Source organism: Hippichthys cyanospilos, chromosome 12 (genome assembly GCF_059441005.1).
Source record: "Hippichthys cyanospilos isolate Australia breed blue-spotted pipefish chromosome 12, RoL_Hcya_1.0, whole genome shotgun sequence".
NCBI lineage: Eukaryota > Metazoa > Chordata > Actinopteri > Syngnathiformes > Syngnathidae > Hippichthys > Hippichthys cyanospilos.
The window spans coordinates 18503747-18517653 of record NC_142380.1 but is presented as its reverse complement, the minus strand read 5'-3'; the positions used below and the strand labels follow the sequence as shown (position 1 = coordinate 18517653).

The window sequence follows — 13907 nt, the reverse complement described above, 5'->3', positions numbered from 1 at the left end:
TGTAACTGAATTACAAATGATATTCTTTTCACTACAAAACTTTTGGATGCCAATGAGTATTATTATCAATGCAAAACATTTTCATATGTTAACATTTGCCAAAAGGAACTACCTAGCACAATTGAAAATGCTAACAAGCTAAACACATACAATGTAACACTATATAACACGCTCAAGATAAAAGCTAACATTAGCTAGCATGTTATCTATAATCACAGGTTGGACCAATAAAAAACTAATTTTGGCCATATTAGCATAAATGACAACATTCCAACAAAAAAAACATCACGCACAGACACTTGTTGGCCAGATCACACAAAGAGAAGGAACAACGCGTGCATGCCAACAGGTCCACCAATTGCTCCCACAAAATACATTATCAACAGTGGCCAGAGGCAGCGCTATAAAACAAATGCTAAGCCAAAGGAGGCCCAAATCGGTTACTGTTCAGAGACAATCTAAATAATTTCCACAACACCCAAATTATTTCTGACGCCCTGCATTCAGACCATGGACCTCTGGGGGTCCGAGGACCCGACTTTGAGAACCACTGAACTAAAGAACAGAGAGATTTTGAAGTGCACACACACACAATGGTGTCACAGGGAGACTACACCTCATAAGCCTTCTACTACTAAACTAAGTTCACATTGTTCTTCTACTTGGGGAATCTGTCAAAGACATATGGTGGCGAAACATGCCAGCTTCCTGTTGACGCAGCACTACCTATGTAATATAGATGCTCCCCTTCATACGAACAAGTTACGTTTTAGCTGATTTTGTTCATTGTCGAAAAAAAGGGCATCAATCTAAAAAAAAAAAAAAAACACTGTGTGATTTACATTGAGAACTTCTCCTGCAGGAAAAGATTGTCACTATACCATGCTGGAAAGAACTTATGAATAAAAGTGCAGCAAGGCTGTTCACGTCAGCCTTGGTCTCTCACAACATTTCCTACCTAATTATAATGGAGTGCACTCTCCCCATTATGGAGTCAAAAAGACATACGCGTAGTTAACAACTGACTAAAAATTGTGTTGAGTTTGAATTGGTTTCTTATGAATGTTGAGTTTACGAATTGAAAACTTGTAGTGCTAGGTGTTTTGAACTCAACTCTCGTTTGCACGACTATGACATCTTCACGACTTCATGTTATTGCATGAGTCTGTCCTTTGGATTTATGCATCTGTGCCACCCTTGCGGACCCATTTCTAATTTATATTAATGACTTTCAAACAATATGTGGATTTTTTCTTTTTTTTTTACAATCAACATTCCTGTATTGACAATGAAATAAAGTGATGACAGAATGCATTAAAGGGACAGATTTAGACCAATTTTCATTAAAAAGGAATAAATGAAATTACTAAAATTTAAAAAACTTGCAAATAAATGTGTTCTTAACGACCAACGGTATGTTTAAAATATAATAGTAGGTCTAGTTATCATTAAATTATCTTACATGAGGGGGTGGAATCTCTCCGGAGGCTGCAATGTATGTTACAGCTACGGACAATGGTAAATGCAACGCCTCCTGCTGTCCTTAATAAAAAAAAAAAGGTAGTCAAAATCTTCTTACTGAGTTTAAACTTGTCTGGCAGAATCATTGTGCTACATGTGCTGCATGAGGAATTAAAAAGACGAATACTCAAGAACAGATTGAATGTCTGAACCTACAGTACAGTAAATAGAACTGTACTAATATTTAAGCTTTTTCTCGGTCCAATACTCTTCAATGTATTAATTTTGATGTTTGTATGTGTCACTTTTGAAAAACCTGGTCGAGAATCTTGGAGCTTACCTGGTAAGTTGCTGCTGCAATGTCTCCAATTTCTTTTCTAATCCTTTCTTTTGTACCTGAACGATGGGAGGGAGAGGAAAAATAGGTGTGCTGGAATAATTGAAGCGTGAAGAGGACGGCTCTGATGCCTGTAAAGAATGACGCTGAGGAGGGGGTGAAGGAAGGCTGCGAATGCAAGGAACCTCCTCATATTTTTGCTCCTCTTGATCTTCTGATCCCCAGAATGTAAACATTTTGGACACTCCTGAAAAAGCATAATAGATATAGTTATGCATACAACATTGGAGAACTTCAGTAACAGCAAAGATAAGACCATGCATCTTCCAAGCCTCTTATCCTCACAACGGTCGTGGTAGTTAGCCTATACCAGCAGTTTTTGGGCAGTAAGCAGGGTACACCTTGAACCTTAAGACCCCGAGGTACTTAAACTCTTCTACTCGGGGCAGGATTACATCCCTGACCCAGACAGTGCATGCCCCAATTTTCCAACTGAGCAACAATATTTCAGATTTGGAGGGGCTGACCTTCATTCCAACTGCTTCACACTCGGCTCTGAACTGCTCCAGTGAGAGTTGGAGATCACAGGCTAAAGAAGCCAACAGCACCTCATTATCTGTAAAAGCTGAGATGCAATGATGGGACCAGCAAACAGGACCCACATCAACGCCTTGGCCACACCTAAATTTTCTGTACGTAGGTAATGAACAGAATCTGTGATAAAGGTCAATCTTGGGCACCTTACCCTCACAAATTGCCAGCTCTAATACAGGTGGTGAAGGAAACAAACAGCCCGTATCAGGGGGGTTGGTACCTTCTACTCCCGAAGCACCCTCTAGATAGTACTGTACATGGACGACTGCCTACTCCAATTATACAAAGTACATATAGACTGGTTGGACAAACTCCCATGCATCCCATACCGAGGGTGTAAAGCTTGTCCACTGTTCCATGGCTGGGACGAAAACAAACTCTCTTTTTGAATTCAATGTTTGACTTCCCGACAGACCATCCTCTCCAGCATGCCTGAATAGACTTTACCCTAAAGCCCCAATCTCTTTATACTTAGTATGCACCCTCTAGTCCCCTTCTTAAAAAGGGAGATCACCACTGCAGTCTGGCAATCCAGGGGTACTATCCTCATTGTCCATGCTATACTGTAGAAGGCATGTCAACTAAGACAGCCCCCAACATCTAAAGCAGGGGTGGGCAAACGTTTTGGTTCAGGGGCCCCATTGACTTTTAAAATTTGACAGCCGGACCGGGACAGCAACAAGATACAATACATTTTAAAATACTGCATTTATTAACAGTACCTACATATCAAACATAGATAAAGTATTAAGGTAATAACATATACTTTTGATTGAGAAAAGTTTTGTTGATCACGCATTCAAGCCAGTGCATCAAAGTCTAGAGATAATCCTGTTGTAGCAATTCTCAGAACAGACCTGAGGTGTTCATCATTCATAACACTCAAAGCTAACTTGTGTCATTCAAATCTGGAAAATTGTCAGTATTTTCAAGTAGCTCCAAAAGTGAAATAATCTCCTGTTTGACCTCCTAAACATGTGGACATACTTTTCTTTAACATTACCAGTGGGCATTAGAATGGTATGGTAACGTTGTGTGACCAGTGTTAGTTTCTTTGAGAAAAAGATAAACTGGTGATAGTGAAGTCCCCTCGCTTGATTAAAGTAAACAGGTTTCACAATGTGGTCACCCTGCAAGACAATTTTACAAAGTGATTCCGAGTGAATTATGCAGTGTAGCAACATTACCTCTAAGAGCTTCCCAACATTTTTCCTGTCAGATTTAGTGATCCATCTGTGGTAATGTTGACAAGCGTACTCCAAGGTAACTTTTGCCTTTGCATGACCATTGATACACTGTTACATAAGTCCTCTCCTCTCTGCCTCTGAATGACCATTGATATGCTGTTAAAAAAAGTCCTCTCCCCATGTTTTTCCTTTCTGGAATTCCATTTTCAAAACGTCTTCCATTATCTCGAAATGATCAGTGTTCTTTATATGTCATTGCTTTTGTCAGTGCCAAAGAATATAATGAAAATTATGCCGCTTTATTGTTTAGCTTGCTATTTAAGTGTTTTTCAACTACTCCAATAAAGCAAGTCAGTGACCTGCATGATGCCCCCCCAAATTTGTTCTTGCTCTCAGCACATATAATACTTGGAAGTCTCTACCTCGCACTCTTTAAGGAACACCACTTCCGGTAAAGGCTTGCTGCCTTTTGCTAGTTTGAATGGCAGTAAATAACTTGTCTTGTTGGCTTCTTGGATAGTAGTTGCTGGAATAAAGGTGTTTTGCTAAGCCTGCATGCTAAGCCAATGTTGGAATGTCTGTCAAAACAAGTCAAAATGAAATGAATGGAATCATTCAAACCAAACCTTAATTCTGTGCCATCATTGGTGGGCCGGACTATAAAACCAACGGTCCTCGGGCTGTAGTTTGCCCATCCTTGATCTAGTGCTTTTGGGAACTCCAGATGGTTCTCATCCATGCCAGGGTCTCTGTCGCTGTAGAGATTTTAACAGAAATAGTAGAGCCCACCTCCAAGTTTCCAAACTCTGCTTCCTCAGAGGAATACATGCCGGTCAAATAAATGAGGTCTTTGTAGTATTCTATTCACTGGCTCACGCCGTCCAAATTTAGGTCAGCAGTGCCACATCACCACCATACCCAGTGGTAATAGTGCACTGATTCACCCTCCTGAGGCGGTGAATGGTGGACCAGAGTTTCCAATAAGCCATCCAGAAATCATTTCCATGGCCTCACTGAACTCCATCCACACACGGGTTTTGGCCCTGACTGTCAGTCACATTCCGTTTCACCAGCCAGAACCCGCCAGCTACCTCTGAAGTTCCAAAGTCCGTAAAGACCTGATACAACTACTTTTTTCAGCTTGGTGGTATCTCTTACTGCTGGTATCCACCAATGGGTATGAAAACAGTCACCACGGCAGGACCACCTGCCAGGTCAGACTGGCATCCCTCCTCTACCATTTGAGTCTTTACTGAAACGGTGTTTGGCGCAAAAGCACAAATAACACTCTGGACCTGACTCCAGCCTCTTACCTGAAGGTGGAGGAAGGCTACCCTCTTGTCAATCGGTGTGAACTCCAATGTACAGCCGAGGGGCAATTAGTATGCACACACCTGCTCTGGACCTCTCACAAATCCAGAGGGGAAGAGTGTTTAACCCTTCTCAAGAGGACTAGTACATGACCCAAGCTGTGTATGGAGGCAAGTACGACTAGGTGACATTCCATGTCCAAAGAACGAGTTACAGCTGGGGATCGGATGGTCAATGTTCCCACCTTTTGCCCACTGCACAGCTCGCACAGAACTCGACCTCTATGGCCCCTCCCACAGGTGGGGAATCTATAGGGAATGGGAGCACCCATGTTACTTGTACTTTAAACATTATACATGCCTCTTGAAGAATTATGGGTCTTCTTTCTCATGTCACTTTCAGGACACCTGGTTGTTGTGGCAGCAGTGTCAACCATTGAGATGTGACTTGAGTTGGCTAACTCAGAATCATCCTCAATTTCACCGGGGAACACTTGACTGTATCTGCAGTGAAATGAATGACAGGACATATACCATGACTGCAAAATTTGAAAACACCAAGAAGTCAGTGTAGCATGTGCTCCACTCTAGAAGGTATGTACCTTCTGGAGTAGGAGATATGCAATACTGGAAATAACACATGAAATACTGGCTGAGCACGTTGAAGTGTGCTATGCTGAGTTTCAAGTGTTGAGTTGTTCATAAAATTAATGATTATTTAAAGAACCTCTAAATGAATGCCTTATCAAGGTCAGGATGTGAATTTCTATCAACTGCTAAAATGCGCTTTGTCTTGTGACTCGGCTCTTTCAAAAAGACAACAGGCAGAAATTGTGACATATATTGCATTACCATATGTGAAATTACAGTAGCTGAGAAAGAATACAAGTCAGAGACTAGAATGAGGTCTGAAATAATGTCACATGCAAAAGTATTTCAAAAAGAAAAAAAAAAGAATTGCTGAGTGGTCTTGCGCATTGGAAAAATTTAATAAATGGTTCACATCTTACAGTGTATGTTTATGATCGTCTTTGTTGTAGCCAGGTTCATAGTAATCCCAATTACTGTGCCTTCGAATGCATGTGTAGGCTGCTTGAGGTCTCCTGGAGTCACCTATCAGTAGGTCACAAGTAGATTATGTGAATTTGCCATGGAAACTAATGAAAGAAAATGAATGAAAAGAAAATTATATTTCAGTTTCTGTTTTGATTAGATACAGTGTACAAAAAAAACAAAATAGAACCCTTTATTAGAACAGCTACCATACCTCAGTTTTTTAAGAGAAAACAATGGAAATTAATTACAATGACAGTTGAAACAAATATACACTAGGGCAGGGGTGCGTTCTACCACTCCACTGCTTAACTACTTCAGTAGCCCCCATGAAAACGAACTGAAAAAACAAATCCCCCAAAAATGAACGTCAATCAAGAAAAAAAAAACGTCAGCCAATGCTTGATTGTTGTTTGAACAGTTTGAACTTCATTTCCAAACAACACCGTGTAACATGGCTGATTTCATAACAGCACCGTAAGCACCGTGTTGATGACACAACTTCCGCACTCTAAGAACCAAAGATTATCAAAATGGTTGAGTCTTGTCGTGACTATGCTTCCACAAGAACTTCAAAATAAAGGTGTATGCAGTGTCATATGTAACTTGTACCATAAGTCCAATTCATTTTTCAGTATTAGCTGACTTCCTCAAAACGTTTGGCTTTGGCTACAATATAGTGGCTTAACAGGCAGGCTAAAAAAAAGAACAAATAAGAAAAAAAAAAAAGGAAAAAAAAATCGATGAAGACCTGAATGAGTCGAACAGAGCCTCTGTTTTTTCCATTGGACTTGGGCCTCACAGTCTGATTCTTCTCCACTTAATAGTCCAGCAGGTTCATTATTTACCTACACATAAAGAAGGACTGTAAAAAGACTTTATATTTGATTGCCCAAACTGGGATGTATTAAACAGCTGATAATACAGTGTACTATGCCTTTTGTTTATGCTATAGTTACAGAAAACAATTTTCCGTTGTATACTTGTTCAAATTTTACAAAAAAAAGTGATGTATTGGTTTTCAAATGACAAACATACGTCTCTGAGGTTGAAGGTGATCTCTAAATTGGACCAGAAATATTCACAAAATTCTGGATACATGTCCAAAACCTACAAACACAATACATTGTGTTAGCTCTGTGTTGTCGACTGCATTATATATATATATATATATATATATATATATATATATATATATATATATATATATATATATATATATATATATATATATATATATATATATATATATATATATATTAAATTCCAAGAGAGAGAAAGAAAACCTCTCCATTCACTTTAGATTGTTCTATTTCATAGGTGTTTGTAAAATAAAAAAGCAGAAATATCTGTAAATGTGGGAACACATCAAACCTCGAGCATATCATCTCTATGTATTTTGTGAAGATCACAGTAGGTGAGAGCCCTGACATCTGCACTGGATTTCCCTGGTAGAGCACAAAGATTGATTGGCTCCCCAAATATATCATTCTTTCCTGAAAAAGGTAGAGAGAAAGTTCATAAGTTAGTGAACCCTCACATACTTGGAGCTTGGCATCCTTGGATTTAGAGAGTAAGGGATTTTGCCAATTGGCCTAGGCCCTATCAACTTGCGACTAGCAGGGTATCCGCTCATTAAATGAATGAATTATGTTGTTGCTATCATATTACACTGCAAAGTGAAAACTACAGACTAGGCTTGTACACTCCAAAAATACATAATGTGTCAGCTAAACAATCACTCACCTAGTATGGCAACCACCACATCACCTCTCAGGATCTCTATAGATCCCCTTGAGATGAAGTACAGAGCTGATATCAAATCTCCAGCATGAACAAGGGTATCACCAGGTGGAGCGTGTGTGGTCTTAAATCTCATGGCCAATGCCCTCAGACAGCCCTGAGTAGAGCCTAACACCCCAAACCACACAATGACATTATGTTCAGCAGCATTTTAAAAGTTTAGAGATAACAATGTGAAATAAACATGGGTTTATTTTTGTGTTACAATGTGCCAAAACATAATACAGTGGGCCCTCGGTTTACGAGATTAACTCGTTACGCGGTTGGGATCGTAATGCGAATTTGTCGTATGGCGGGCAATCCAAACTTATGTTAATTTGCTAATGCATGTAAAACCCCAGGTAAAAACATCAAAATGGTATATACATATTAAAAATTGGTATCAAAATAGTATAGTAAGTGCTACTTATATGTAATATACGTGTATTCAATTAAACATCATAAATAAACTATATTAAAATAATTTATTTAGCTTCATGTGACAAGCTTCTTATGGCCATATTCCCTAGTGAGGGTAGCCTAGCCTGCTTAGCCTTTTCTGTATTTCTTGATTATCTCCAGCTATGTTTCCATATAAATCATCTTCTTACTTTTCTCTTTAACATCACTAGCAATCTTGGGACCCATGGCTAACCCATTCAATGCACAATAAATAGTTATTTTAAGTACTCAAGACGAGATCCAGTCCGTAGCATGCCACCCTTTTGACCGTGATGCCGACCAATAGCAGACCAGTATCTTAGGGAGTCTTGATGCAGACCAATAGTAGACCAGCATCTGAGTGAGCGTTGCAGCGCAGGCAGTATGACAGGGCCAGAAAATAAGAGCAATTACTTATAAATGCCTGAAGATGGAGACAAAACAACACAAATACAGCCAACCCCTAGGGCCATGACAGTTGTTTGTGTTGTAAAGTGGGAAAAAAAAAAGAAAAAAACAGTAAAGAGGGGACGAAAAAACGTCGCAGGGCACATCGTAAGCTGAAAAAAAACAGAAGGCAGGGACATCGTAGACCGGGGCTCCACTGTAATTCAAAAGAAAGAGAAACACCTTTGAATGCTTTGCAATTCTGCAACAGAGATCTGTTCAGGTGGAGACAAATATCTGCCTGAAGACACTCTGGGAACCCCTTTAGAACCTGGAGGACACAGGCAAATAAAAAAAAAAAAGTTTTACTGCCTTGTAGGTTGCTGTGTTTATTGTGTTTATTATAGTGTTTATTATTTCTCCATAAGAGAATTGCAAAATCACTTGGTTCAACTTAAGGGTTATACATAAACACACACACACACATATATACTGTAAATATATATATATATATATATATACATATATATATATATATATATATATATATATATATATATATATATATATATATATATACAGTATATATATACAGTGGTACCTCAGTACTCGACCATAATCCGTTCTGAGGTGGTGGTCGAGCACCGATTTGTTCGAACACCGAAACCAATTTTCCCTTAAGAAATAATGGAAAGTATGTGTGCACAAGTAAATGTGCACAAGCAGTACATGATAAAGATAAATAAAGCATTATAAACCATTTTGTATAATTTACTTACGTTTTGGAGAGTGGTTGATGGCATAAAGGAATGGATGTGGAGAGATCGGGAGGGGGGGTTACTCCTTGGAAGGGGAATCCCCTTCCATGTTTACGCTAGGTAACTGCGACGCGAGGTTGGACACTCGTACACCACTTTCATATTTTGCTATAATTTCCTTCTTCAATTCAATAGTGGTCCTCACTGTTTTCCTCTTTGCCTTCACCTTATCACTGTCTTTCTTTGGAGCCATTATTAAGGGCTACAGCAACACAAAAAAGTTTAAATCCGGGAAGAAATACTCGAACAAACTGCGTACGTCTGACTCCGCTGGCGGTCTGAATTGAACTGGCGCTTACCCGCTGGCCGAGAAGGGCCGAGGAGCGTGTTCGGGTCGGCTCGGCTAGTCGAGAACCGAAAATCTGTTCGAGGTCCGATGCATTTTCTACTTGAATTTTTTGGTCGAGCACAGATTTGGTCGAGTATAGAGACGGTCGAGTACCGAGGTACCACTGTATATATATATATATATATATATATATATATATATATATATATATATATATATATATATACACACATACATACATACAGTACATTCCTCAAACTAGAACAGATCACCGGCGATTTCCTTCTCTTTAATCCATAATAGAAGAAGCCTCTCCATTTTGGTGTTGACCGATGTCCGTCCCCTGGCAAGGAAAGTCTTGCCATTAGAAGATTGCTGAGCGGTTACGGCCATACTCACTAGCAAGGTTAAATATGCGTGTGCCTCCTTCGTATTTTTTTTTATTATCTCCTGCTTCATTTCATATAAATGTATATATATATATATATATATATATATATATATATATATATATATATATATATATATATATATATATATATATATACACATTTTATGGCTCGGTGGTAGAGTAGTCATTTCCCAGCTGAGAGGCTGTAGGTAGGTTTGAACCCCCGACTATTGAAACCATGTCGACGTGTCCTTGAGGGAGACACTGATCCCCAAATTGCTCCTGATGCTGCATCATCAGTAGGTAAATGACTAGTTAGTGTAAAGCGCTTTGAGTACCCAAGGTAGAAAAGCGCCATATAAGTGAAAATCCATTTACCATTTATTTATACACAAACACACACACACAGACACACACACAGTACTCACCGCTGTCATATCTATTCCATTTGTATAGGACCACGCATGTTGGAAGTATTCCTCTAGCCTCTGTCTCAAAGGGTTGGGAATTTGGTGGAACCGGATGAACTCTCGAACTCGCATCATCTGAGCATGGTAACGTGCTGTACCTGAGTACAGCCTTTGAATAATGGCTGACACGTTGCCAAATATACTAGCGTACATCAGAGCTGTTGAGGAGAAAACACACACAGCTTCTTCTTAAACAAGTTGGTGGAAATCAAGACCAAATGCATATTGCAATATGCATATAGCACATTTTAAAATGTGTGGAAATTTTGAAAAGCAATTTAAAGTAATGTGATATGCAACAGATCTAGGAAATTTAGTGGGACTCACCGCCAATAAGCATAACAGATATTGAGAAGATCTTTTCAGAGTTGGTGTTTGGGGACACATTGCCAAAACCTACACTGGTCAGACTACTAAAAGTGAAATATAGAGCTGTGACGTATTTATCCCGTATGGAAGGACCAGATCCCATGAGGGAGTCATTGTATGGTCTTCCCAGCTGGTCTGCCAGAGTGTCCAACCAGCCAATCCCAGCAGAGGTCGACCGCTCCACATTTCCTATCGCATACCTGTGATTAAATGGCACTTAATAAAATAAACACAAATACATTTGATTTAAAAAAAATGCAGAATGAAAACAGAATGAGCTACCAAATGCAGGCGAGCCAGTGTGCAATGAGTGCAAAAGTGCACATGAGAAGGAAGAGAACTGCTGCACCGTACTCTGAGTAACGATCCAACTTCCTGGCTACCCGGACCAAACGCAGTAACCGAGCTGTCTTCAGTAAGCCAATTAGGGTAGTTGTCTGTCAGAAACAGGAGAAAGCGGCTGCTAAAATAGTCATTACAATTTTAAACAGATCCTATTCCATAGTTGCAAAATTGATGTGTGTCTATGAGAACTTGTCACTGTCACAGCTTACTTCTGATCCCATCTTTATTTTAGACATTTTTAATCCCCGACACCAATTCTTCCCTATCCATATCCTTTTCTTACCCTCCCTCCACCCTACCTCTCCCTCTCCCCTAACCACCTCCTCTCCTGAGCGGTAGATAAGGAGGTCAAAGGGAATAGCTGCAACCATGTCGATGAGGAACCAGCCCTTGAAGTAGTGCACTGCTATTCGTGCAGATTGGCTCACCACCTGAAAACATGAAGGATTTATTTTAATTCACTTTGGATGAAAACCAAGTATAACATAGTATATGTTGTTCAATGTTTGCTATGTTAAACAAGTTTGCTTCACGACATAATCAACGAATCATTAATTTATGTATTGAATACTGGCAAGATAAACAGAATACGTGAGTTTGTGTGTGTTTATATAAATGATAAGCTCAAAAGGAATTTTGTCTTAAATTTGAGGCCAAAGAATCATTATCACCCAAATTAATCTGTTGAGATTTCAAATTACAATTCCCACCTCCTGAATTATTGTTCTTACGTCCAGGTGAAAGCAGCAGACATTGAGTTCAACTGGATGATACTCTGAGACGCCTGCATTGTTGGGGCTGCTTATTAAAGCTGTGGCCATTAGGGGGTCGTGCCTCTGCCGATCCCAGAATACAGGCTTTAAAGGAACCTGTCATGTTTAAGGAGTCCTATCAGGCCTTTGCGGCCGGTGGTATGCCAGAGGCAGAAAACTGATACCGACTGACAAGTGGAGTGCATCTTCGGCGGTCACTGAGACAAAAACTCGGGTCTGGGAGGAGTTCGGTGAGGCCATGGAAAGGGTACTAGGTGGCTTTGAGAAAATTCTGGTACGCCAGCCGGCATCTCAGAAGGGGGAAGCAGTGCATATATAACACCGTGTACAGTGGAGATAGGGCACTGTGCCCTCTACTCGGGATGTTGTGAACCGGTGGGCAGAATAATTCGAAGACCTCCTCAATTCCACTGTATCAGTCTTCCTCCAAGAAAGCAGAGTCTTGAAATTCTGAGGTGGTTCCTCCTATCTCTGGGGCTGAAGGTGGTCAAAAAAACTCTTGGTGGCAAGCTCCCGGGGGTGAATGAGATCAGCTCGGTGTTCCGAAAGGCTCTGGATGTTGTAGGGTTGTCTTGGTTGTCACTCCTTTACAACATTGCATGGGCATCTCTGACAGCTCTTGATTATCAGTGAATCTACATTACTGCCCTCACCTATGGTCACGAGGTGTGCGTCGTGACCCAAAATATGAGATCCCGAAACAAGCGATTGAAACAAGTTTCCTCCGCAGGATGTATGAACTCTTCCTTAGAGATAGGGTGAGAAGCTTGGTCATCTCGGCAAGAGGTTTACAACACTCTGGTGCAGCGCTGCTCTTTCCTGCTCTTCCTTCGTGTCTACCTAACAGCGTTTCTGAGTTTTATGAGGGAGACCGACAAGACACGCGATTGGCTCCCGGCGCGACCATCGACCAATGAGGGCAGGAGTTGGGGCAAAAGTAGATTACAACTTCTGCTCTCATTCAGTGATGGTGGCGCTAAACTCACAGATGCTGGTAGGTAGCCGTGAAGGAAGAACAGTGCTGCACCGGAGCATTGTAAATCTCTTACCTAAATTTCTTTTGTAATAAATTGGTATTCCAAGTGTAAACTCTGATTGTTATCATGTTTGGTCAGCCACGGGCTTCACTCTAATTAGACTTACGGGCACCGCTAATACAACTGTGCTCTCCGTGAGACGACAGCCAAAGGGATGGGAAGGGATAACAGTGCAGTTATTGTAAGTTTAATAATTTAGGATTTAGGTAAATATGTGTACTGCTGTAGGTCGACATCCTAGGCATGCTTGTTGCAATTGCATTTATAGTGAACTGATCTGTCTGGCACTTCACAGCGCGTCTCTGCAAAAAAGCTTTTTTTTTTTTAACCGCCCGCAAAAAATCTGCGATGCACTGAGGGTGCGATAGTGGAGGCGCGATGTAGCGAGGGATCACTGTCTCAGGAAGCGTGCCTTATTTTACCGAATGATTTCTCATTCGAAGCAACAGAGGGGCAAGTTTATCATTTTGAATCTTATATAACTTTATACCAAGTCCATCAGGACGACAAGCTTTCCAATTAGAAAGTGTACAGATGGCAGCTTTAAGCTCTTCTAATGTAAAGAGACGCATCCAGCTGTTGTTTAGCAATTTCACTTAGAATTGGCATACACAATTTATCAAACATCTATAGATTTATAAAGCGTTTGAATCTCATATGGTATATAGTCACAAGTGGAGTTTTTATCATTTTATCCTTGGTTAGCTTTTCTGTGCTTTTTGTTAAACTATCCAGTAGTTCATGTGCAGTGAAATATGAATCATAGTCAATGGCTTGATTAAGAACATTTAAATCACAACAAGATCATGCATACGATTGAAGAGACTTTTGAATTTATAGAGGGTCACATCTTTGTCTGCCAT

The 13907-nt window shown here is 40.2% G+C and overlaps 1 protein-coding gene across 7 annotated transcripts in view; it reads right to left on the bottom strand.

Annotated features, from left to right (window-relative positions):
• Positions 1–13907, bottom strand: part of LOC148415208 (voltage-gated inwardly rectifying potassium channel KCNH6-like) — a 71093-nt gene that overhangs the window by 9758 nt on the left and 47428 nt on the right. For 3 of the 7 annotated variants that reach the window (XM_088429037.1, XM_088429040.1, XM_088429042.1), the window contains 12 exons: positions 11534–11665; positions 11172–11326; positions 10848–11089; positions 10479–10678; positions 8796–8883; positions 7689–7853; positions 7317–7438; positions 6981–7052; positions 6694–6790; positions 5900–6002; positions 5251–5393; positions 1802–2045 (listed from right to left, as the gene is read on the bottom strand). In XM_088429037.1, coding sequence (XP_088285163.1) covers positions 1802–2045; positions 5251–5393; positions 5900–6002; positions 6694–6790; positions 6981–7052; positions 7317–7438; positions 7689–7853; positions 8796–8883; positions 10479–10678; positions 10848–11089; positions 11172–11326; positions 11534–11665 — 1763 coding nt within the window. Of the gene's footprint in view, positions 1–1801; positions 2046–5250; positions 5394–5899; positions 6047–6693; positions 6791–6980; positions 7053–7316; positions 7439–7688; positions 7854–8795; positions 8884–10478; positions 10679–10847; positions 11090–11171; positions 11327–11533; positions 11666–13907 lie in introns of those variants that run through there. The other 4 variants (XM_088429041.1, XM_088429039.1, XM_088429038.1 and 1 more) reach the window with 4 other exon arrangements.